The sequence below is a fragment of the Gallus gallus genome, chromosome 1 (genome assembly GCF_016699485.2).
Source record: "Gallus gallus isolate bGalGal1 chromosome 1, bGalGal1.mat.broiler.GRCg7b, whole genome shotgun sequence".
In the NCBI taxonomy this organism is placed as follows: Eukaryota; Metazoa; Chordata; class Aves; order Galliformes; family Phasianidae; genus Gallus; species Gallus gallus.
This window is the reverse complement of record NC_052532.1, coordinates 78,133,579-78,160,145: the sequence shown is the minus strand read 5'-3', so window position 1 is coordinate 78,160,145 and position 26,567 is coordinate 78,133,579. Positions and strand designations below refer to the sequence as shown.

At 44.9% G+C, this 26,567-nt stretch overlaps 2 protein-coding genes and 2 gene segments (V, D, J or C); 3 read left to right on the top strand and 1 right to left on the bottom strand.

Moving 5' to 3' along the window:
- The window catches only part of TRBV6-5 (T cell receptor beta variable 6-5), a gene marked incomplete in the record, with an annotated part of 201,106 nt that overhangs the window by 87,058 nt on the left and 87,481 nt on the right, over positions 1-26,567 (top strand).
- Positions 1,565-13,461, top strand: LOC112530244. The segment is given in 2 exon segments: positions 1,565-2,267; positions 12,924-13,461. Coding segments are annotated over 2 exon segments (447 nt in total).
- Positions 7,331-24,760, bottom strand: KLK7 (kallikrein-related peptidase 7). Of its 2 annotated transcripts, XM_046944796.1 has the most exons (7): positions 24,608-24,760; positions 24,103-24,511; positions 22,922-23,383; positions 9,863-10,028; positions 9,069-9,322; positions 8,172-8,308; positions 7,331-7,599 (listed from the first exon to the last, which is right to left on the bottom strand). In XM_046944796.1, the coding sequence occupies exons 3-7, from the start codon at positions 22,959-22,961 to the stop codon at positions 7,450-7,452; spliced, it is 747 nt and encodes a 248-aa protein (XP_046800752.1). In that variant the 5' UTR covers positions 22,962-23,383; positions 24,103-24,511; positions 24,608-24,760; the 3' UTR covers positions 7,331-7,449. The 2 variants fall into 2 exon arrangements, with proteins under 2 accessions (XP_046800752.1, XP_040507333.1); XM_040651399.2 differs by having other exon boundaries at positions 24,165-24,760.
- Positions 12,392-26,546, top strand: LOC107054571. The segment is given in 2 exon segments: positions 12,392-12,503; positions 25,436-26,546. Coding segments are annotated over 2 exon segments (345 nt in total).

Sequence of the window (26,567 nt, the reverse complement as noted above, 5' to 3'; positions counted from 1 at the left end):
CATGACTCGTGAAATAAGTTATTCTGGGCGGATAGTTAGGAGTCAAAAGAAGTAGAAGTGCTTTGCCTTAAGCCTTTTGCAAATGTAAACTCAACTGCAATTTCTCACGACAGATTATGCTACAAGTTTCCTCAGAAATAGGTTTCATTTTAGATTACAAAAATAAAAGTAAAAATACACGCACCAGCCACACCAACAAAGGCGACTAACACTAAGAATTTCATGATCTTGACACAGCCTCGATCCCAGACTGGTGGACTGGCAACTTGAACTTCTAGAAATACATCTTCTGAAATGGCATATCGTTAACCCAAGGTTTTCTCCAGGACAAAAAACAAACAGTGGAAACCTTGAAGATCCAAATGAAGGTACTGATATCCTACATTAGAAGGTACTGATAGTAATTACAGATAACGTAACAGTTAATAATAAACCTTTCATAAGATATAGAGCTCTCTTTAATTATTTCAAAGAACAACTTTCAAAATAAAGATATACTTGCTTTTCGGAAGATTGGTGGTTTCTCATAGCACTTGTTCATAGTAACCCCTTGAGAACTCTCTGTGCTGTTGGTGCCATTTTTAAGAAAGCAGGCAGAATCCAGAAGCAGAACGTTTTATGTAGAGGATTGAAAGATATTTTACATCTATTAAAAAAAACTGAAACAAAAACGCCATTTCTATCCATTTCTTAAGTTTCTTTAAAGAAAAAAGCATTTTCTTCAGCAACGTGCTTCTTTCTATCTGAATGATACAGTGTTTTCTCAAGCAAAATATTCAGAAGTAATTTCAAAAACAGAATATGAGAAAAGTACTTTATGTGGCCCTCCATCTCCTAAGATACTTTGTTTAAATGTGGAATGCTCACAATTTCTATTTGAAAGCATTTCACCCATTTAATCTAAAGGATCGTGTCAATCTAAGAAATGCGGTGGCTTTTACTTTACAGGTAGTGATTTTTGCCACAAAAGAATCTCAGTAGAAGTTGATATTTGTGGATACAATGTATGTGAACACAAATACAGTGATCACAAACAGCGAGAGCTCCCAAAATTCTCTGAACGAGTGTTAATGCTTATGATGCGGAGTTTGTTAAATGCTAGTGTGTTTGACAAACAACCATTATCCAAGGAGCTGCCAAATTCATCATGTCAACTACCAAAAGATAACCTCAAAAACTGTTGACAGAAGTCATGTACTTCGTGATGCTTAAATGCAACGAGAGACAAATTAGAATAAAAAATAGGAAAAAAAAAACGGCAAGCTGTTTTTTTAAACAACAGATGCAGTGCAAGCAGAGGAATTCTCACGGAGGCCAATCTCACATTCCTGCCTGCACCAAGGGAGGGTGTACCTTTCTCTTCCCTTGCAGTTTTTCTGAGTCACCCTTGCTGTCTCCTCAGACTCTCTCTTCACCTCACATAGAAGACGGATGCCCCCTCACCACCTCCACTGACTGTTTACTTCTTCCACCCAAATGCTTGCAGTCCCTGTGAAGCAAATGCCCTTCCTCTCAGTGTCAAGTACCAGTACGCTTTAATAGTCTCCAAGTGCTTACTGAACGAGACAGACTGCAGTCAGTAACCCTGCTGTCGGCAGCGGGAAGGTAGAAGGAGGGAGGTGCTCTTCTACACTCCTGCAGAGTAGCTGATGACTCTCACACAGAAGCCATTGACAGCCCAGGGCAGGCCGAATGATGAACAAAGCACGAACGTGGCATGAACTGCATTGGCCTAACCAGAGAAGATCCAGCGCTGTAATGTCTGTGGTCAGGATCGTTGAAATTTCAGGAACTTAGATGTGGGGCACAGAAGAGAACAACAGAGCCCCGTTTCTCTGTAATTTTTTTTGCATAATACCTCTTTTGTGAAGATCTCAGCTGTTTCAAGAGGAAGAGAGGAAAACCCCAAAGCATCCCTATGCCTTGTCTCAAACTCAGGCTCCCATCCCGTCCCCACACGTTCCTGTGGCTGCGCACATACACATACACACACGTAAAGCCAGCTGTGCAGGGTTTGTACCACCTACTACTGTCTGTATTTCACACAATTCCCAGCCAACCATCTGCTTTCTAACCAACTGCTCTCTGGGCGGTCTCACACAGTCCTGCCCACTCCAACATCATGCATTTCTTCCTTCCTCAGTGTTTCCTCCTCACACAACAGAGCTCCGAGGTCAGTGCTGGCACCACAGGCAGGTCAGCTGAAGAAGATAAAACTTTTCCCATGTTTCCCTGCTGGTTTCTTACGGCCTTGCTGGCCCATGTAGGTATGTAAATTTTGTTCTCCCTTGACAAGCCTTCTGCTGGTGCTTCAACAATGTGTTCAGTTGTTGGTAATGCTCCATTCCCCAGGGCTCCCTGGGGAGGATGAGCAATGAATGAGGTGAAATTTTCCTCAGTCTCTTACTCAAAAAGATCTGCCAGTCTACACATTTTTTTTTTTTTTCTGTCACATTTTAAAACTTCAACCAAGGGTGGTGAAGTTATTATTTAAAAAACTATATGTAAGAAAAAAAAATACTAGTAGTACATTTGAAATTGTTTTTTTCTGTCTCCTATCTGTCCCTTCCAGAGAAATAGGACAGCGTCCAACATGCTGGCATCCCATCTATTAATTCAAGGATGTGTCTCTGTGTCTCTTTCAACTCAGTCCATTCCTCTCAGCTTCTTTTCTTCTTTCCTTTTCTAGGCTGGGCTCTTCAGCAAACCCCAGACATGATTGTCGGACTGGGAGACTCTCTGACTCTGAACTGTTCACACAAAGAGAGTGGAATCTGGACCATGCTCTGGTACAAGCTGCCAGTGGGGAAGAACACCACTTTGCAGCTGATTGTTCATTCAATGAAAGGTAGCAAAGCAGAGTTTGAGGAAGAATTCAAAAGCCGCTTCCAAAGCAGTGGGACCACGGGGAACTCCTTATCAATGGCGATAGATCACGTCCTACTCAATGACTCAGGCACTTATTTCTGCGCTAAGCAAGATACACTGTGACACGAAGGCTGGAGCAGCACAACGCAAACCTCTCTCCATACAAGTGGAGACCTGACCCCTGAACACACAGTCCACTGTGTACCAGTAGAACTATTTTTCCACTTTTGACCTCCAGCTCTGTCCACTTAAGTAGTGGTTTCCTCTCTGTGTCTTCTGCTTGTTCTCTGCTTTTTTCCCCTTTCCACCTCTGAACAAATTCTGATCCTACTTTTGATACCAACTGTAATACTATTGTTAAGCTTGTTAGCGTTCACTGAAAAGCAGCCCTGCAGTTTGTTCAGATAATGGGAAGAACTGCGTCTTTGTTGAAGTCCTCCAGCAGGATGAGTGCTTGCGATTGTGATGCCCCCTGGAGCTGGAGGTTGACAGGCTCTGCTTGACTGGGTGACGCTGTAGTAGACACTGTAGTAGATGCTGATCACAAGGCTTCCCTTGCTGCCTAGGTCTCTAACCATCACCCATAGTCTTTTGACTTGCTCATGACTATACTTTAGGGACAAGTCTTCAGGTTCTATTGCATTCATGATGTAGATAGCAACACTACGTCCCCTCCTTCCTCGTCTGTCCCTTCTGAAGAGCTCGTAGCAGTCAACAGGCACACTCCAGTCATAGGAATCATTCCACCAGGTTTCAGTGATGGCAACTACATTGTGGTTTTCTAGTAGCCCAGTAGATTCCAGCATCTCCTGTTTGTTTCCCAGGCTGTGTGCATTGGTGTGGTGGCACTTGGGCAGCTGGTCTTGTCAAGTCCTTAAAGGATAACTCCTTAATTCCTTGAAGTATTCCCCTTGATTTTCCCCTCTGCCTTCTCCTATTGCCCCAGCTGCCACCGCCTCATCACCACAGGATTTCATATGTGCTACAGTGTTGCCAGCACCACTCAGGACAACAGGTCCTTCAAGCCCCTTGCTCGTACCTTGTCCCTCTCATCTAGCTATGCCATCCCACACCTTATCACGGGAAGGCTCTCTATCCCCCCCATCCCAATTCAGGTCCAGTTTAAAACCATCCCAATGAGCCCTCTAGTTTTGCCCCAAGGACCCTTCTCCCCCTCTGAAAAAGGCAAACCTCACCTGGTGCCCACAAACCTGGTGCCATATAGGCCATTTGGTTGCCAAAATAAAAACCAGAGTTCTGACGATGGCACCAGTGACCAAGCCATGTATGTAAGGATAAGATCCTTTGATTTGTTTCCATGTCCTCACCCAAGACAGGAGACAGTTCCTTCAGCTGTTGTTCCAAGGCCCTGAACTCCCTTTTGATAGCCTTTGATACAAATGTAGCTGCTTCATAGAATCATAGAATGGCCTGGGTTGAAAAGGACCGCAATGATCATTGAGTCTCAACACCCTGCTATGTGCAGGGTCGCCAACCACCAGACCAGGCTGCCCAGAGCCCCATCCAGTCTGGCCTTGAATGCCTCCAGGGATGGGGCATCCACAACCTCCTTGGGCAACCCGTTCCAGTGCGTCACCACCCTCTGGGTGAAGAACTTCTTCCTAACATCCAACCTAAACCTCCCCTGTCCCAGTTTAAAACCATTCCCCCTTGTCCTACCACTGCCCACCCCTGCTTTGTCTCTCTGTCTATGGAAAAGCATTAAGGAGTTACGGTCTGATGGCTGTACCAGTCAAGGTGGTTTCCTGGTGGCACCTCTTTCTCAAGCCCCAGGAAGGCAGCAGATTTCTCGAAGAAGGGGGTCTGCTCAGCATTTTGGATGTTCAGTTCCCTGCAGGGAGGAATCACCTACAACTACTATCCATCTCTTATTCTTCAACGGCGTAGTCTTGATTTTGGGGAAAGGCTTTTTGTGGTTTGGTTTCATTAGTTTGTCCAGACTGAGTGGATTGTTATCAGCCACAGATGGGCCCCATAGCTGCTGGAGAGGGGCACCCGGCGGAGGGTGGGAGGACGGTGGGGGGGTCGCTGGAGAAAGCAAGGAGCGTTTTTGTATTCGGCTTCAAGCACAAACTTGTCTCCATCTGCTCTTTTCCTTTGTGTTCTTGCCTCCAGCCTTGCAATTCTTTTTCCCCTCGACCTGATGTGATACAGACTGCCTTGGGTTTTCTGTTCTTTCCTTTGGAATAACGTGTCAGTGCGTGGGTGAACTGTGGTTTTCCTGTTTGTCCCCCATGACAGTTTTTAACCCACGTATTTCATCCTGTAGCCTCATCACAAGTCGGAGCAGGTCGTCTACCTGCTCACACCTTGCACAGCTGTTCTGACTGCTGCTTTCCCCACGATGCCGGGGAAAGGCTCATGCACTCTACACAGCCAGAGGTTCGGACAGCTGCACGGCTGCCTCGGCACTCAGTCGGGGTTTCAGCATCCTTCCTGGCAGGGGCAGACATCCTTGCTCTCCTTCGCGTGGATACCATGACTAAGTCTGTGCCCGCGGAGGGTGACAATCTCTCCCTCCGTGCTCGAGCCGCCCACGCCAAGTGCCACGACGCGCACTGTCCCCCTGTCATGGGCACAGATAGATCTAGATAACTTCGTGATGTAGTGGAATTCCAAGGTCACAGCCTGAACCAATGGTTGGGCTACGTGAGTGTGCGGGTGTCTGGAGCGGGGCGGGGAGTGGTCTGGAGCCACCCCTTCCGTCTCCGTGATACTTCCTGTGCGGTCTGAGTCTGCGCGGGTCCCCCTTTGCCTCCACCCTTCTCTCTGGCGGCACGACAGTATGAACGGTGGAGGGTCACATTCCTCAGCCCGTCCCTTTCTCCACACTGTTACTGGGAGGAGTGAGTTAATTCCTACTAGATATCTTTTCCTATTGTGCCTATTTCTCAAATAAAGGCTCTTTGATTGCCTTTGCTTGTTCTACACATGATATGGAGAAACAGGTCTTTGTTTAGAAAGAAGGGGATATTGTCTGCGTTTAATCAACAGAAATACAAAATACTTTGATCAAGCAGAATGTCTTATGCTATCAGATTAATCAAATACAATTGTTCCTCCTGGAGTATTGGCCAGAGGAGAACTGTTCAGCTTGTTCTAAGGTGACCATATAAGGATAGAAGGATGAAGAGGAGCATTCTCCCAACAATCACGGAAGGTCATGTAAGACCCGTGAACAACCCCATGCAAGAACAGCTGGCTGGGAATGAGGCCAGAAGGGGATGGATTATCACGGTTGTTTAACCTTATTAATACGTAGGTAGTACTTGTTCCTTCTCTATTAGATGGATGGAATATATGGGAATTTAATGCACAAACACAGTGAAGACATTTTCGTTATTGTCCTTGATTTCTGGAAGCTTTCAACTTTCCAGCACCCGGGCCCAAATAAAAAGAAATCTCTCTCTTGCGTGTGTGGGAATTGGCTCATTGCACATCAGGTAACAAATTTGCTTCTTGGCTGATAATACCAGGCAAGGATATTTAAGTCTCCACTCACACTGGCCGTGGAGGGAAAACCTGTGACTTTCAACAGCTCCCCAGTAAGATCTCTGTCTCCTGGTACAAAGAGACTGAAGGGAAGGATGATTTTTATAGGAACAAAGAAAGCCACAAAGGAAGATGCTGAGAAGGAATTCATCAAGGACTTTCAGAGCAGTGAGATATCATGCTATGGTCTGATCTTGTTTGTATATTGTACTTTTTTCCTGGCTCAGGCACCTATTACGTACCTAAGAGGTATATCGACAACAAAGAATCTGAAGGAGCTACGCAAAAACCTCTCCAATTGAAAATGGCATTTGTTCCTTTGTGCCCCACTTTTCTCCTCTCCCATTTCTTTTTTCTCTTTTCTTTTTTCTTTTTTTCTTTTCCCCGGGAGACAACTGCACAGCTCCTGGGCAACTTTGGCGGTTTTTTCATGGACTCTCTTGGGGCAGACTGGGACAACAGGATGCAAAACCAAAGCTCAGGAACACCTCTGTTCTTTTGACGGTTCCAGGAAAACTAAGAAAGCCCAGCATGTCCAATGAGCAAAATGGTATGGACAGCAGCCCCAGCAATTTAGTAAAATAGACTTGTAGGTCACAGTACTGGTACATTAAGAGAACAAGCCCTAGCAAGAGCTTGCCTTCATTCCCCAGGTAGAGCTTTCAGTGATTTTGCACTAGGAAATGTTCAGTCATATGACTGTGGGTTAGGGGTGATCGGGAGTGTTTCATTTGCTGCCAGCTGTTTTCTGTAATAGAAGTGTGTTGCCTCTGTAGTTCGCCACGCTCTTTCAGCTGTTTTATGTAGATGTGTAGCATTTGACTATACGATTATAAACAGAAAATATCTCGTCCTCCAGCATGCTAAATAGAGAGAGAGAGAGAGAGTGAGATTACTTGTCTGTGATATTACTTGTCTGTGTCATGTGATAACCCATGGAAGTAACCGGAGGAACTGCACAAAGAAGGGCTGCCTGAAAATGTTTATTTTTTGTGAAGGTGTGTACATCCAATTCCAAAGCAGAAGGAAATGAGGAGGAGGAAAAGCAGGTCACGTAAAATGAGTGTCTCAGTTGGAAGACATAGTCGTTTTAATCCAGGAAACATAATTGCAAACCTTAGTGTAAACACCAGGATAACCTTTTTGTGCACATCCAAAGCCCCAGGAAACAATACCCTGAAGCTGACCATTGCAGACGACTGGACCACCGGAATCCCCCTGTACAGATAAAGATACAGATGCTCAGCAAATGTTATCAGCATCAGCAGTAAGCCATGATTCCCAGAACCCACTGAGATTCTAGAGGGAGACTTTTTCATACAAAGATAATTTCTGCTTACAATTCTGCACCTGATGCTAACATGCCGTACTTCTAAGGCATCACAGACAGTAGTAAGTTACTTATTTTTCATGGGTGCCGTTCTTGGCAGGTGCTCAGAAACCTTTTCTGGCACATTATTCTGCAAAACTTTTCCACAGAATCAAGCATACACAACATGCAGTGCAATTACCAGGTGTGTTCATTTTCCAGACTTCCTGGATGTTGGTATGGTGATATTTTATTCTCATTGGATCCAATACTAACATTTGCATCCAGGGTTATAGCCACAGCGATTGTTGTTTATTTTCTGGTGCAGCACGTCTCCATTTTCGGTAGCCCAAAGTGCAAGAGCTAGCATACTCTAGTTAAAAAAATGGTTTCAAACATGCCACTGAGTATCTCTAACATGATCTCATCCTCTACTAGGAGAAGACAGGAAAGGTACAGATAGGAGAGGCAGTTGTTTTACCTGGCAGGAGTCTTTTCCTCCATTCAGGTATCCTATACATATCATGTTACTGGTAATTCTACCAGGGTAAGCCCTGCTGCACTGGCTTGAGGAGAGTACAGGGGCATTCAGGCACTGCAGGACATCTGGATACAGAGCTACAAGAAAATAGAGAGAAATTTTTGATGGCATAGCTGATAGAATTTTAGAGCCTGGAAAAAACATCTTTCTTAACAGAAAAGTCATTGCTGGACACCGTGTTTTAGCAGTCCTCATTTTGTTTCCGAGCTGTAAGTCTATTTGTTTAGATGAAACAAATTCTACCCATGGGCCCTCTGTTCTACCCTGCATCTAGAAAGCCACCAGCTGGCAGGCTTGGAACTAAGAACTACTCTTTCAGTACGTATGACGCAGAAATCTGGGGCCGCAGGCAAACTAGCCCCATCTCCGGTGCAGGTTTGTTTTGGCCAGAGAATTAGACAGCGGTCCCCAGCCGTGCTTCTGACCATCAGTGGCAAAGAGTGGAGCTCTTTTGTAGCAGTTTTAGATCCACATTCACACGTTTTTATAATATTCTCAGAGCTCAGCTAACTAGTAAATCCCTAGTGCTTGGAACTGCACGGCTGATGGTGCCAAGACACAAAATGTCCAGATTGCCACACATCTGAGTGAAGGGCACTTGAGTGACATAAATGATTCCGTCTTCACAAAATAAAACAGGATCAAAAATCTTAGAAAGCCTTGCCATCAGGGCAGCTAAATGATTGTTGTCCTACATGGACTGATCATTTAAAATAATTCTCCAAAAAGGCTTGCCCTGCAGCACTTCTCTGTTCTTTACCCTGCACTGTTTGGACTTCATTCTGAGGTCTTAGACTATGTCCAGTGTCCTCAGACACATTCCCACGCAGCACTCACAGCCGCTGCTGAGTGTGTTGCCCCATCCAGAGATCAGGCACGTTGTTCCAGCGGTCACACAGCTGGTAGGCAGAGGAACTGTGTTGACGTAGGAGTTGAGTGTGGCTGCTTTGGAAAGCTTGATGAGCATGATATCATTGTTCAGTGTGTTGGCATTGTAGCCAGAGTGACGGATGACTTTAGATGAACTAATGGTCTGCTCGCTGCCGTCTTGGGCTGCCAGGTTGTATTCCCCAAGCTTCACTTGAATGGAACTGGAAAAAAGAAGGAATGTCACTTACCTTACTGCCACTGACATCACGCTTATGAGAAAGCTGCCTATCACTGTATGCATTAACTCTTTGTGCCGGGTACTTTTCTTGTCCTGCAATAAATTCCAGGGATCCACACTGAGATCTTATTCCCAGTGCTGGTGGTGAATTTACGAAGGATTGTTTTGTGGCAAGTACAAACATTCTGGAAGACAAACTGGTATCACGATGAAGTCGTTCCTCTCCGTATTCTACTGTAATTAAGTTTTAACAAATCAATTCAATTTCTGAGAGACCACACACATAACTGTCTAGGTTACCACGTTGTCATTTCAGGAAGTAATCTGCATTCAGAAAAACATTTGCAGAAGGGGAAAACCTCTTGTGATGCATCAGCCCATCTTTCTGAATGACCCACTCATTCCTCAGTTGTCTTCCGTGAGAACTGAGTTATTTATATATTTGGATCTCATAGCTCTACATTCCCGGCAAAAGTGAACTGGAGAAAAGAGGTAGATTATGGGATATATTTTTTCCACTCACGACTTGTAGCAGTGAGCAGCTGACAGCACCCATTGGCTGCTGATGAGAGAGCCTCCACAGAAGTGACATCCAGAATTCAGAGACACCTGGTAGGGTGCGGCACTCCTTGCACAGCTGTAGCCTCCCACAATCTTGTCATCATCCTCATCACTGATGGGGAAGGCAACTGCGAAATAAGAAATAGCATATGTTAACATCTGGCATAAGGAACTCCGTGGCCCTGTGGCTGACTGAAACATCTCACGCATAGGCTCTGGTTCTACAAAAATGCACAGTAGCAGTTATGGTTAACTCTAGCACACATTTGTTCGCTAGGATCTTGTCCGTAGTAGCAGTCAATAGCAGGTAATGAAAGTACAAGACAAGTCTGCAGTCACATCTCCTTGGACACTCTCCCATATTCAAAGAATTTACAGCAGCTTCAGGATTTCCTGAGTAAGAGGTGCTTTGTAATTCATTTTCAGTGGAAGATTCATGAATTTACATGGTCTTCTTTTTTGAACCTGGGTAAGCATTGTAGCGTTCCCCGGTCAAGAACCATGAAGGCATTCATGTCTCGTGAAATAAGTTATTCTGGGCGGATAGTTAGGAGTCAAAAGAAGTAGAAGTGCTTTGCCTTAAGCCTTTTGCAAATGTAAACTCAACTGCAATTTCTCACGACAGATTATGCTACAAGTTTCCTCAGAAATAAGTTTCATTTTAGATTACAAAAATAAAAGTAAAAATACACTCACCAGCCACACCAACGAAGGCGACTAACACTAAGAATTTCATGATCTTGACACAGCCTCGATCCCAGACTGGTGGACTGGCAACTTGAGCTTCTAGAAATACATCTTCTGAAATGGCTTATCGTTAACCCAAGGTTTTCTCCAGGAAAAAAAGCAGTGGAAACCTTGAAGATCCAAATGAAGGTACTGATATCCTACATTAGAAGGTACTGATAGTAATTACAGATAACGTAACAGTTAATAATAAATCTTTCATACGATATAGAGCTCTCTTTAATTATTTCAAAGAACAACTTTCAAAATAAAGATATACTTGCTTTTCGGAAGATTGGTGGTTTCTCATAGCACTTGTTCATAGTAACCCCTTGAGATCTCTCTGTGCTGTTGGTGCCATTTTTTAGAAAGCAGGCTGAATCCAGAAGCAGAACGTTGTATGTAGTGGATTGAAAGATATTTTACATCTATTAAAAAAAAACTGAAACAAAAACGCCATTTCTATCCATTTCTTAAGTTTCTTTAAAGAAAAAAGCATTTTCTTCAGCAACGTGCTTCTTTCTATCTGAATGATAGAGTGTTTTCTCAAACAAAATATTCAGAAGTAATTTCAAAAACAGAATATGAGAAAAGTACTTTATGTGGCCCTCCATCTCCTAAGATACTTTGTTTAAATGTGGAATGCTCACAATTTCTATTTGAAAGCATTTCACCCATTTAATCTAAAGGATCGTGTCAATCTAAGAAATGCGGTGGCTTTTACTTTACAGGTAGTGATTTTTGCCACAAAACAATCTCAGTAGAAGTTGATATTTGTGGATACAATGTATGTGAACACAAACAGAGTGATCACAAACAGTGAGAGCTCCCAAAATTCTCTGAAAGAGTGTTAATGCTTATGATGCGGAGTTTGTTAAATGCTAGTGTGTTTGACAAACAACCATTATCCAAGGAGCTGCCAAATTCATCACTCACATTCCTGCCTGCACCAAGGGAGGATGTACCTTTCTCTTCCCTCGCAGTTTTTCTGAGTCACCCTTGCTGTCTCCTCAGACTCTCTCCTCACCTCTCATACAAGACAGATGCCCCCTCACCACCTCCACTGACTGTTTACTTCTTCCATCCAAATGCTTGCAGTCCCTGTGAAGCAAATACCCTTCCTCTCAGTGTCAAGTACCAGTACGCTTTAATAGTCTCCAAGTGCTTACTGAACGAGACAGACTGCAGTCAGTGACCCTGCTGTCGGCAGCGGGAAGGTAGAAGGAGGGAGGTGCTCTTCTACACTCCTGCAGAGTAGCTGATGACTCTCACACAGAAGCCATTGACAGCCCAGGGCAGGCCGAATGATGAACAAAGCACGAACGTGGCATGAACTGCATGGGCCTAACCAGAGAAGATCCAGCGCTGTAATGTCTGTGGTCAGGATCGTTGAAATTTCAGGAACTTAGATGTGGGGCACAGAAGAAAATAACAGAGCCCCGTTTCTCTGTATTTTTTTGCATAATACCTCTTTTGTGAAGATCTCAGCTGTTTCAAGAGGAAGAGAGGAAAACCCCAAAGCATCCCTATGCCTTGTCTCAAACTCAGGCTCCCATCCCGTCCCCACACGTTCCTGTGGCTGCGCACATACACATACACACACGTAAAGCCAGCTGTGCAGGGTTTGTACCACCTACTACTGTCTGTATTTCACACAATTCCCAGCCAACCATCTGCTTTCTAACCAACTGCTCTCTGGGCGGTCTCACACAGTCCTGCCCACTCCAACATCTTGCATTTCTTCCTTCCTCAATGTTTCCTCCTCACACAACAGAGCTCCTAGGTCAGTGCTGGCACCACAGGCAGATCAGCTGAAGAAGATAACACTTTTCCCATGTTTCCCTGCTGGTTTCTTACGGCCTTCCTGGCCCATGTAGGTATGTAAATTTTGTTCTCCCTTGACAAGCCTTCTGCTGGTGCTTCAACTATGTGTTCAGTTGTTGGCAATGCTCCATTCCCCAGCGCTCCCTGGGGAGGATGAGCAATGAATGAGGTGAAATTTTCCTCAGTCTCTTACTCAAAAAGATCTGCCAGTCTACACATTTTTTTTTTCTGTCACATTTTAAAACTTCAACCAAGTGTGGTGAAGTTAGTATTTAAAAAAAATATATGTAAGAAAAAAAAAATACTAGTAGTACATTTGAAATTGTTTTTTTCTGTCTCCTATCTGTCCCTTCCAGAGAAATGGGACAGCGTCCAACATGCTGGCATCCCATCGATTAATTCAAGGATGTGTCTCTGTTCCTCTTTCAACTCATTCCATTCCTCACAGTTTCTTTTCTTCTTTGCTTTTCTAGGCTGGGCTCTTCAGCAAACCCCAGACATGATTGTCCGACTGGGAGACTCTCTGACTCTGAACTGTTCACACAAAGAGAGTGGAAACTGGAACATGTTCTGGTACAAGCTGCCAGTGGGGAAGAACACCTCTTTGCAGCTGATTGTTCGTTCATTGGTAGGTAACAAAGCAGAGTTTGAGGAAGAATTCAAAAGCCGCTTCCAAAGCAGTGGGACTAAGGGGAACTCCTTATCAATGGCGATAGATCACGTCCTACTCAATGACTCAGGCACTTATTTCTGCGCTAAGCAAGATACACTGTGACACGAAGGCTGGAGCAGCACAACGCAAACCTCTCTCCATACAAGTGGAGACCTGACCCCTGAACACACAGTCCACTGTGTACCAGTAGAACTATTTTTCCACTTTTGACCTCCAGCTCTGTCCACTTAAGTAGTGGTTTCCTCTCTGTGTCTTCTGCTTGTTCTCTGCTTTTTTCCCCTTTCCACCTCTGAACAAATTCTGATCCTACTTTTGATACCAACTGTAATGATACTGTTAAGCTTGTTAGCATTCACTGAAAAGCAGCCCTGCAGTTTGTTCAGATAATGGGAAGAACTGCGTCTTTGTTGAAGTCCTCCAGCAGGATGAGTGCTTGCGATTGCGATGCCCCCTGGAGCTGGAGGTTGACAGGCTCTGCTTGACTGGGTGACCTGTAGTAGACACTGTAGTAGACGCTGATCACAAGGCTTCCCTTGCTGCCTAGGTCTCTAACCATCACCCATAGGCTTTTGACTTGCTCATGACTATACTTTAGGGACAAGTCTTCAGGTTCTATTGCGTTCATGATGTAGATAGCAACACTACCTCCTCTCCTTCCTCGTCTGTCCCTTCTGAAGAGCTCGTAGCAGTCAACAGGCACACTCCAGTCATAGGAATCATTCCACCAGGTTTCAGTGATGGCAACTACATTGTGGTTTTCTAGTAGCCCCTGTAGATTCCAGCATCTCCTGTTTGTTTCCCAGGCTGTGTGCATTGGTGTGGTGGCACTTGGGCAGCTGGTCTTGTCAAGTCCTTAAAGGATAACTCCTTAATTCCTTGAAGTATTCCCCTTGATTTTCCCCTCTGCCTTCTCCTATTGCCCCAGCTGCCACCGCCTCATCACCACAGGATTTCATATGTGCTGCAGTGTTGCCAGCGCCACTCAGGGCAACAGGTCCTTCAAGCCCCTTACTAGTACCCTGTCCCTCTCATCTAGCTATGCCATCCCACACCTTATCACGGGAAGGCTCTCTATCCCCCCCCCATCCCAATTCAGGTCCAGTTTAAAACCATCCCAATGAGCCCTCTAGTTTTGCCCCAAGGACCCTTCTCCCCCTCTGGAAAAGGCAAACCTCACCTGGTGCCCACAAACCTGGTGCCATATAGGCCATTTGGTTGCCAAAATAAAAACCAGAGTTCTGACGATGGCACCAGTGACCAAGCCATGTATGTAAGGATAAGATCCTTTGATTTGTTTCCATGTCCTCACCCAAGACAGGAGACAGTTCCTTCAGCTGTTGTTCCAAGGCCCTGAACTCCCTTTTGATAGCCTTTGATACAAATGTAGCTGCTTCATAGAATCATAGAATGGCCTGGGTTGAAAAGGACCGCAATGATCATCGAGTCTCAACCCCCCTGCTACGTGCAGGGTCGCCAACCACCAGACCAGGCTGCCCAGAGCCACATCCAGCCTGGCCTTGAATGCCACCAGGGATGGGGCATCCACAACCTCCTTGGGCAACCCGTTCCAGTGCGTCATCAACCTCTGGGTGAAGAACTTCTTCCTAACATCCAACCTAAACCTCCCCTGTCCCAGTTTAAAACCATTCCCCCTTGTCCTACTACTGCCCACCCCTGCTTTGTCTCCCGTCTATGGAAAAGCATTAAGGAGTTATGGTCTGATGGCTGTACCAGTCAAGGTGGATTCCTGGTGGCACCTCTTTCTCAAGCCCCAGGAAGGCAGCAGATTTCTCAAAGAAGGGGGTCTGCTCAGCATTTTGGATGTTCAGTTCCCTGCAGGGAGGAATCACCTACAACTACTATCCATCTCTTATTCTTCAACGGCGTAGTCTTGATTTTGGGGAAAGGCTTTTTGTGGTTTGGTTTCATTAGTTTGTCCAGACTGAGTGGATTGTTATCAGCCACAGATGGGCCCCATAGCTGCTGGAGAGGGGCACCCGGCGGAGGGTGGGAGGACGGTGGGGGGGTCGCTGGAGAAAGCAAGGAGCGTTTTTGTATTCGGCTTCAAGCACAAACTTGTCTCCATCTGCTCTTTTCCTTTGTGTTCTTGCCTCCAGCCTTGCAATTCTTTTTCCCCTCGACCTGATGTGATACAGACTGCCTTGGGTTTTCTGTTCTTTCCTTTGGAATAACGTGTCAGTGCGTGGGTGAACTGTGGTTTTCCTGTTTGTCCCCCATGACAGTTTTTAACGCACGTATTTCATCCTGTAGCCTCATCACAAGTCGGAGCAGGTCGTCTACCTGCTCACACCTCGCACAGCTGTTCTGACTGCTGCTTTCCCCACGATGCCGGGGAAAGGCTCATGCACTCTACACAGCCAGAGGTTCGGACAGCTGCACGGCTGCCTCGGCACTCAGTCGGGGTTTCAGCATCCTTCCTGGCAGGGGCAGACATCCTTGCTCTCCTTCGCGTGGATACCATGACTAAGTCTGTGCCCGCGGACGGTGGCAATCTCTCCCTCCGTGCTCGAGCCGCCCGCGCCAACTGCCGCGCCGCGCCCTTCTGACCCGCCGCGCCGTTTGCCCGTCCCGTTCGCGCCGCCCCCTAGCGGCAGGTTTTGTACACGCAGGGGCTTCGGCCGCTGTCGCCCCCGGCTCCGCCGCAGCGCGTCAGTGCTGCCGAACGTCGGGGACGTCCCTTCGCGACGGCTTTTTCCGCCATGTTTACCTTTCTGTGAAGGCTCCCTTGGTGCCAATTTCCGCTATGCGGCTGACTCACACAAAGTCTGTGCTAAAAAAAAAAAAAATAACAATAATAATAATGTCATACAGCATGGAATATCCCTTTGGTCATTTTTGGGCAGCTGCCCTGGCTAAGCCCCCTCCCCACCACTTTCTCACCCGCTGCCAGCAGACTGGCCTTTGTTAGGGGTGGGGGGCCAGCTTGAGAGGCCACCTGGATGCTGTGCAGGCACTGCTTAGCATGATGTAGGCTGGTTTAGCAATAGGGATGAATACATGTTAATTTAAGTGTATTAGTTTAGCAAAAAGAATTGAAGTGTGCTAGTACTAGAATTTTCCAGTTTGCTTGGTACGTGATCAGTCTTGTTTTGAATGAACCTTGCTTCACTGAAGCGCCAAAGCCACAACAGTCTACTTTTGACCTACATAGTATGTACTGGAAGCCTCTTTGTATCCACCAAGTGCAAGGACTTTTGCTCGGATTTCATATTAATTGTTTTGAGTTGTAGTGTACCAAGATAAAAGGTTGTTCTTTAAGGCGTAACGAGCAACAGAAATTCGCCAAATTGGGGGAAAACAGCTGAAGGTCAGCTGAAAGTCACTGTGATGAAGCTGAAGCTGTCTAATAAAGGGGATGAAGTAGCTGGTCATACAGCCTCACTGCGCGTGCTTGCAGAGACATAAGCGTTTATTAATGAGTTCTTGGAAAAGAATTTATATATATGGTGTTACCGGGAAATATATTGCATCTGTATGTCTTAACTGTTTAAACGTGGAACCTGAACTCCGAGAGCATGTGCTTGATTTGCCAACTTGTCTGGCACATAATGGCAAACTAAAATAATGTCGCTTTCTAATACCACACTGGAGGTAGAGAGTTTTCTTCCCAGACTCTCTGATGACAAACCGTAGGTAAAACACTGGTGTGATATCAAACTGTGCAAAGAACAGTACTACATGGGCTTCCATAGGGGCAAATTCCATTCCAGACAGACCCAGTACGCGTACAGAAAGGGAGCAGCTTTGTAAGCTACCTTTTCGTGGTAGGGTCTATCACGGCTATAAGTGATGTTCCAACCATATCAGAAGGGAGAGCCCATAAGAACATTTCAGCAGTTTGAATATCAAGTCTGGCATATAATCTAGAAAGCGGAATTTCTTCTTTGCATACAGAACGCATTGAGACATGGAGTAGACAGTGGCAGAGGACAGAGACTGTTTCCCAACTACTCTTCTCAACATGCTCATCCCTCGTAGTCAAGGACGTGCTCTGTGTACGATAGAAATGTGTATTTTCCCCCATCTTCCTCATCCTCTTCACTGTCCTCCAACATTTTCATCCCTCCGATAACATACCGAAACCTGGTGGATATTTCTAAACTCTCTCAGAGGGCAGTGTTCTGGTTTTATGACTTCTTAGTTGTCGGTATTCCACATCATAACATCATGTAAAGCACTGGGAGTTGAAGAGTTATTGTTGCAGCTCCATGGACCACTCTTTCTGGGTGCTTGGTTCTTGGAGGGGGAGGGGCGGAGGGCCTGCATTCCCCCGAGGACTTTGTGCCCAGAGGAAGAGAGGTGGAGCTCCTGGCAGCTCAGGAGCCTCTGTCTCTTTGTTAACTGTTGAGAAGCACATGGTGCCTTGCTGCTTTTTGCCTGCAGCTTTAGAGTAAGGCCTTTGATTTGGACATGCTCTCTCTCATTTTATTTGATTTTGGTGGCCTCGATTCCAACTGAATTGCGTTTTATTGTGTTATCTCGCATTCTGATATCATATTTAGTAAATCAACATTCCTCCTCAGTGCTACTTAATAACTCCTCCTCTGGTCACGGGACCAGACCAGAACAGCCTGTGAACTGTTGACACTTTTTTTTCTCTCTTTCCTTCCTTTCCAGGCCTGTGGGCCTGCTGTCCCCCTGTCATGGGCACAGATAGATCTAGGTAACTCTGTGCTGTAGTGGAATTCCAAGGTCACAGCCTGAACCAATGGTTGGGCTACGTGAGTGTGCAGGTGTGTGGAGCGGGGCAGGGAGTGGTCTGGAGCCACCCCTTCCGTCTCCGCGATACTTCCTGTGAGGTCTGAGTCTGCGCGGGTCCCTATTTCCCCCTGCCCTTCTCTCTGGCGGCATGACAGTATGAACGGTGCAGGGTCACATTCCTCAGCCCGTCCCTTTCTCCACACTGTTACCGGGAGGGGTGAGTTAATTCCTACTGGATATCTTTTCCTATTGTGCCTATTTCTGAAATAAAGGCTCTGTGATTGCCTTTGCTTGTTCTACACATGATATGGAGAAACAGGTCTTTGTTTAGAAAGAAGGGGATATTGTCTGCGTTTAATCAACAGAAATGCAAAATACTTTGATCGAGCAGAATGTCTTATGTTATCAGATTAATCAAATACAATTGTTCCTCCTGGAGTATTGGCCAGAGGAGGACTGTTCAGCTTGTTCTAAGGTGACCATATAAGGATAGAAGGATGAAGAGGAGCATTCTCCCAGCAATCACGGAAGGTCATGTAAGACCCGTGAACAACCCCATGCAAGAACAGCTGGCTGGGAATGAGGCCAGAAGGGGATGGATTATCGCGGTTGTTTGACCTTATTAATACGTAGGTAGTAGTTGTTCCTTCTGTATTAGGTAGACGGAATATATGGGAATTTAATGCACAAACACAGTGAAGAAATTTTTGTTATTGTCCTTGATTTCAGGAAGCTTTCAACTTTCCAGCACCCGGGCCCAAATAAAAAGAAAACTCTCTCTTGCGTGTGTGGGAATTGGCTCGTTGCACATCAGGTAACAAATTTGCTTCTTGGCTGATAATACCAGGCAAGGATATTTAAGTCTCCACTCACACTGGCCGTGGAGGGAAAACCTGTGACTTTCAACAGCTCCCCGGTAAGATCTCTGTCTCCTGGTACAAAGAGACTGAAGGGAAGGATGATTTTTATAGGAACAAAGAAAGCCACAAAGGAAGATGCTGAGAAGGAATTCATCAAGGACTTTCAGAGCAGTGAGATATCATGCTATGGTCTGATCTTGTTTGTATATTGTACTTTTTTCCTGGCTCAGGCACCTATTACGTACCTAAGAGGTATATCGACAACAAAGAATCTGAAGGAGCTACGCAAAAACCTCTCCAATTGAAAATGGCATTTGTTCCTTTGTGCCCCACTTTTCTCCTCTCCCATTTCTTTTTTCTCCTTTCTTTTTTTTTTTTTTTCTTTTCCCCGGGACACAACTGCACAGCTCCTGGGCAACTTTGGCAGTTTTTTCATGGATTCTCTTGGGGCAGACTGGGACAACAGGATGCAAAACCAAAGCTCAGGAACACCTCTGTTCTTTTGACTGTTCCAGGAAAACTAAGAAAGCCCAGCATGTCCAATGAGCAAAATGGTACGGACAGCAGCCCCAGCAATTTAGTAAAATAGCCTTGGTAGGTCACAGTACTGGTACATTAAGAGAACAAGCCCTAGCAAGAGCTTGCCTTCATTCCCCAGGTAGAGCTTTCAGTGATTTTGCACTAGGAAATATTCAGTCATATGACTGTGGGTTAGGGGTGATCGGGAGCGTTTGATTTGCTGCCTGCTGTTTTCTGTAATAGAAGTGTGTTGCCTCTGTAGTTCGCCACGCTCCTTCAGCTGTTTTATGTAGATGTGTAGCATTTGACTATATGATTATAAACAGAAAATATCTCCTGCTTCAGGATGCTTGTACATAACTGGCTGAAGGACTCCTGAAGTTGAGGGTAGAAAGCATTCCAAGATTCTTCTAGTTGAGAGACACTACAAGTATTAGATAAGTAGAGAGAGAGAGAGATAGTGATATTACTTGTCGGTGTTCCCCATGAAATAACCCATGGAAGTAACCAGAGGAACTGCACAAAGAAGGGCTGCCTGAAAATGTTTATTTTTTGTGAAGGTGTGTACATCCAATTCCAAAGCAGAAGGAAATGAGGAGGAGGAAAAGCAGGTCACGTAAAATGAGTGTCTCAGTTGGAAGACATAGTCGTTTTAATCCAGGAAACATAATTGCAAACCTTAGTGTAAACACCAGGATAACCTTTTTGTGCACATCCAAAGCCCCAGGAAACAATACCCTGAAGCTGACCATTGCAGACGACTGGACCACCGGAATCCCCCTGTACAGATAAAGATACAGATGCTCAGCAAATGTTATCAGCATCGGCAGTAAGCCATGATTCCCAGAACCCACTGAGATTCTAGAGGGAGACTTTTTCATACAAAGATAATTTCTGCTTACAATTCTGTACCTGATGCTAACATGCCGTACTTCTAAGGCATCACAGACAGTAGTAAGTTACTTATTTTTCATGGGTGCCGTTCTTGGCAGGTGCTCAGAAACCTTTTACTGGCACATTATTCTGCAAAACTTTTCCACAGAATCAAGCATACACAACATGCAGTGCAATTACCAGGTGTGTTCATTTTCCAGACTTCCTGGATGTTGGTATGGTGATATTTTATTCTCATTGAATCCAATACTAACATTTGCATCCTAGGTTATAGCCTCTGCGATTATTGTTTATTTTCTGGTGCAGCACGTCTCCATTTTCGGTAGCCCAAAGTGCAAGAGCTAGCATACTTTAGTTAAAAAAATGGTTTCAAACATGCCACTGAGTATCTCTAACATGATCTCATCCTCTACTAGGAGAATAAAGGAAAGGTACAGATAGGAGAGGCAGTTGTTTTACCTGGCAGGAGTCTTTTCCTCTATTCAGGCATCTATGATGGCATAGCTGATAGAATTTTAGAGCCTGGAAAAAACATCTTTCTTAACAGAAAAGTCATTGCTGGACACCGTGTTTTAGCAGTCCTCATTTTGTTTCCGAGCTGTAAGTCTCTTTGTTTAGATGAAACAAATTCTACCCATGGGCCCTCTGTTCTACCCTGCATCTAGAAAGTCACCAGCTGGCAGGCTTGGAACTAAGAACTACTCTTTCAGTACGTATGACGCAGAAATCTGGGGCCGCAGGCAAACTAGCCCCATCTCCGGTGCAGGTTTATTTTGGCCAGAGAATTAGACAGCGGTCCCCAGCCATGCTTCTGACCATCAGTGGCAAAGAGTGGAGCTCTTTTGTAGCAGTTTTAGATCCACATTCACACGTTTTTATAATATTCTCAGAGCTCAGCTAACTAGTAAATCACTAGTGCTTGGAACTGCACGGCTGATGGTGCCAAGACACAAAATGTCCAGATTGCCACACATCTGAGTGAAGGGCACTTGAGTGACATAAATGATTCCGTCTTCACAAAATAAAACAGGATCAAAAATCTTAGAAAGTCTTGCCATCAGGGCAGCTAAATGATTGTTGTCCTACATAGACTGATCATTTAAAATCATTCTTCAAAAAGGCTTGCCCTGCAGCACTTCTCTGTTCTTTACCCTGCACTGTTTGGACTTCATTCTGAGGTCTTAGACTATGTCCAGTGTCCTCAGACACATTCCCACGCAGCACTCACAGCCGCTGCTGAGTGTGTTGCCCCATCCAGAGATCAGGCACGTTGTTCCAGCGGTCACACAGCTGGTAGGCAGAGGAACTGTGTTGACGTAGGAGTTGAGTGTGGCTGCTTTGGAAAGCTTGATGAGCATGATATCATTGTTCAGTGTGTTGGCATTGTAGCCAGAGTGACGGATGACTTTAGATGAACTAATGGTCTGCTCGCTGCCGTCTTGGGCTGCCAGGTTGTATTCCCCAAGCTTCACTTGAATGGAACTGGAAAAAAGAAGGAATGTCACTTACCTTACTGCCACTGACATCAGGGTTGTGAGAAAGCTGCCTATCACTGTATGCATTAACTCTTTGTGCCGGGTACTTTTCTTGTCCTGCAATAAATTCCAGGGATCCATACTGAGATCTTATTCCCAGTGCTGGTGGTGAATTTACGAAGGATTGTTTTGTGGCAAGTACAAACATTCTGGAAGACAAACTGGTATCACGATGAAGTCGTTCCTCTCCGTATTCTACTGTAATTAAGTTTTAACAAATCAATTCAATTTCTGAGAGACCACACACATAACTGTCTAGGTTACCACGTTGTCATTTCAGGAAGTAATCTGCATTCAGAAAAACATTTGCAGAAGGGGAAAACCTCTTGTGATGCATCAGCCCATCTTTCTGAATGACCCACTCATTCCTCAGTTGTCTTCTGTGAGAACTGAGTTATTTATATGTTTGGATCTCATAGCTCTACATTCCTGGCAAAAGTGAACTGGAGAAAAGAGGTAGATTATGGGATATATTTTTTCCACTCACGACTTGTAGCAGTGAGCAGCTGACAGCACCCATTGGCTGCTGATGAGAGAGCCTCCACAGAAGTGATATCCAGAATTCAGAGACACCTGGTAGGGTACAGCACTCCTTGCACAGCTGTAGCCTCCGTGGCCCTGTGGCTGACTGAAACATCTCACGCATAGGCTCTGGTTCTACAAAAATGCACAGTAGCAGTTATGGTTAACTCTAGCACACATTTGTTCGCTTCTGCCTAAAATAAGCTGATTGAATTTAGATTGGCAGACCATCTGTCTGTGTCTGAAGCCCTGGATGCTATTTCCAGAGTGAACTTGATAATATACAAATGTTCTTGTTGGATAAGACCAAAGGTTTGTCTGTACCAGGATCTTGTCCGTAGTAGCAGTCAATAGCAGACAATGAAAGTACAAGACAAGTCTGCAGTCACATCTCCTTGGACACTCTCCCATATTCAAAGAATTTACAGTAGCTTCAAGATTCCCTGAGAAAGAGGTGCTTTGTAATTCATTTTCAGTGGAAGATTCATGAATTTACATGGTCTTCTTTTTTGAACCTGGGTAAGCACTGTAGCGTTCCCCGGTCAAGAACCATGAAGGCATTCATGTCTCGTGAAATAAGTTATTCTGGGCGGATAGTTAGGAGTCAAAAGAAGTAGAAGTGCTTTGCCTTAAGCCTTTTGCAAATGTAAACTCAACTGCAATTTCTCACGACAGATTATGCTACAATTTTCCTCAGAAATAGGTTTCATTTTAGATTACAAAAATAAAAGTAAAAATACACTCACCAGCCACACCAACAAAGGCGACTAACACTAAGAATTTCATGATCTTGACACAGCCTCGATCCCAGACTGGTGGACTGGAAACTTGAACTTCTAGAAATACATCTTCTGAAATGGCATATCGTTAACCCAAGGTTTTCTCCAGGACAAAAAACAAACAGTGGAAACCTTGAAGATCCAAATGAAGGTACTGATATCCTACATTAGAAGGTACTGATAGTAATTACAGATAACATAACAGTTAATAATAAACCTTTCATAAGATATAGAGCTCTCTTTAATTATTTCAAAGAACAACTTTCAAAATAAAGACATACTTGCGTTTCGGAAGATTGGTGGTTTCTCATAGCACTTGTTCATAGTAACCCCTTGAGATCTCTCTGTGCTGTTGGTGCCATTTTTAAGAAAGCAGGCTGAATCCAGAAGCAGAACGTTGTATGTAGAGGATTGAAAGATATTTTACATCTATTAAAAAAAAAAACTGAAACTAGAACGCCATTTCTATCCATTTCTTAAGTTTCTTTAAAGAAAAAAGCATTTTCTTCAGCAACGTGCTTCTTTCTATCTGAATGATACAGTGTTTTCTCAAACAAAATATTCAGAAGTAATTTCAAAAACAGAATATGAGAAAAGTACTTTATGTGGCCCTCCATCTCCTAAGATACTTTGTTTAAATGTGGAATGCTCACAATTTCTATTTGAAAGCATTTCACCCATTTAATCTAAAGGATTGTGTCAATCTAAGAAATGCGGTGGCTTTTACTTTACAGATAGTGATTTTTGCCACAAAAGAATCTCAGTAGAAGTTGATATTTGTGGATACAATGTATGTGAACACAAATACAGTGATCACAAACAGTGAGAGCTCCCAAAATTCTCTGAAAGAGTGTTATTGCTTATGATGCAGAGTTTGTTAAATGCTAGTGTGTTTGACAAACAACCATTATCCAAGGAGCTGCCAAATTCATCATGTCAACTCCCAAAAGATAACCTCAAAAACTGTTGAAAGAAGTCAAGTACTTCGTGATGCTTAAATGCAACTAGAGACAAAATAGAATAAAAAACAGAAAAAAAAAAAAAAAAAAAACGGCAAGCCTTTCTTTTAAAAAAGAGATGCAGTGCAAGCAGAGAAATTCTCAAGGAGGCCAATCTCACATTCCTGCCTGCACCAAGGGAGGGTGTACCTTTCTCTTCCCTCGCAGTTTTTCTGAGTCACCCTTGCTGTCTCCTCAGACACTCTCCTCACCTCTCATAGAAGACGGATGCCCCCTCACCACCTCCACTGACTGTTTACTTCTTCCACCCACATGCTTGCAGTCCCTGTGAAGCAAATGCCCTTCCTCTCAGTGTCAAGTACCAGTACGCTTTAGTAGTCTCCAAGTGCTTACTGAACGAGACAGACTGCAGTCAGTAACCCTGCTGTCGGCAGCGGGAAGGTAGAAGGAGGGAGGTGCTCTTCTACACTCCTGCAGAGTAGCTGATGACTCTCACACAGAAGCCATTGACAGCCCAGGGCAGGCCGAATGATGAACAAAGCACGAACGTGGCATGAACTGCATTGGCCTAACCAGAGAAGATCCAGCGCTGTAATGTCTGTGGTCAGGATCGTTGAAATTTCAGGAACTTAGATGTGGGGCACAGAAGAGAACAACAGAGCCCCGTTTCTCTGTAATTTTTTTTGCATAATACCTCTTTTGTGAAGATCTCAGCTGTTTCAAGAGGAAGAGAGGAAAACCCCAAAGCATCCCTATGCCTTGTCTCAAACTCAGGCTCCCATCCCGTCCCCACACGTTCCTGTGGCTGCGCACATACACATACACACACGTAAAGCCAGCTGTGCAGGGTTTGTACCACCTACTACTGTCTGTATTTCACACAATTCCCAGCCAACCATCTGCTTTCTAACCAACTGCTCTCTGGGCGGTCTCACACAGTCCTGCCCACTCCAACATCATGCATTTCTTCCTTCCTCAATGTTTCCTCCTCACACAACAGAGCTCCTAGGTCAGTGCTGGCACCACAGGCAGATCAGCTGAAGAAGATAACACTTTTCCCATGTTTCCCTGCTGGTTTCTTACGGCCTTGCTGGCCCATGTAGGTATGTAAATTTTGTTCTCCCTTGACAAGCCTTCTGCTGGTGCTTCAACAATGTGTTCAGTTGTTGGCAATGCTCCATTCCCCAGGGCTCCCTGGGGAGGATGAGCAATGAATGAGGTGAAATTTTCCTCAGTCTCTTACTCAAAAAGCTCTGCCAGTCTACACATTTTTTTTTTCTGTCACATTTTAAAACTTCAACCAAGTGTGGTGAAGTTAGTATTTAAAAAAATATATGTAAGAAAAAAAAAATACTAGTAGTACATTTGAAATTGTTTTTTTCTGTCTCCTATCTGTCCCTTCCAGAGAAATGGGACAGCGTCCGACATGCTGGCATCCCATCGATTAATTCAAGGATGTGTCTCTGTGTCTCTTTCAACTCATTCCATTCCTCACCGTTTCTTTTCTTCTTTGCTTTTCTAGGCTGGGCTCTTCAGCAAACCCCAGACATGATTGTCCGACTGGGAGACTCTCTGACTCTGAACTGCTCACACAAAGAGAGTGTAATCCAGACCATGTTCTGGTACAAGCTGCCAGTGGGGAAGAACGCCACTTTGCAGCTGATTGTTCGTTCAGTGGAAGGTAACAAAGCAGAGTTTGAGGAAGAATTCAAAAGCCACTTCCAGAGCAGTGGGACTAAGGAGAAATCCTTATCAGTGGCGATAGATCACGTCCTACTCAATGACTCAGGCACTTATTTCTGCGCTAAGCAAGATACACTGTGACACGAAGGCTGGAGCAGCACAACGCAAACCTCTCTCCATACAAGTGGAGACCTGACCCCTGAACACACAGTCCACTGTGTACCAGTAGAACTATTTTTCCACTTTTGACCTCCAGCTCTGTCCACTTAAGTAGTGGTTTCCTCTCTGTGTCTTCTGCTTGTTCTCTGCTTTTTTCCCCTTTCCACCTCTGAACAAATTCTGATCCTACTTTTGATACCAACTGTAATGCTATTGCTAAGCTTGTTAGCGTTCACTGAAAAGCAGCCCTGCAGTTTGTTCAGATAATGGGAAGAACTGCGTCTTTGTTGAAGTCCTCCAGCAGGATGAGTGCTTGCGATTGCGATGCCCCCTGGAGCTGGAGGTTGACAGGCTCTGCTTGACTGGGTGACCTGTAGTAGACGCTGATCACAAGGCTTCCCTTGCTGCGTAGGTCTCTAACCATCACCCATAGGCTTTTGACTTGCTCATGACTATACTTTAGGGACAAGTCTTCAGGTTCTATTGCGTTCATGATGTAGATAGCAACACTACGTCCCCTCCTTCCTCGTCTGTCCCTTCTGAAGAGCTCGTAGCAGTCAACAGGCACACTCCAGTCATAGGAATCATTCCACCAGGTTTCAGTGATGGCAACTACATTGTGGTTTTCTAGTAGCCCAGTAGATTCCAGCATCTCCTGTTTGTTTCCCAGGCTGTGTGCATTGGTGTGGAGGCACTTCAGCTGGGCAGCTGGTCTTGTCAAGTCCTTAAAGGATAACTCCTTAATTCCTTGAAGTATTCCCCTTCATTTTTCCCTCTGCCTTCTCCTATTGCCCCAGCTGCCACCGCCTCAT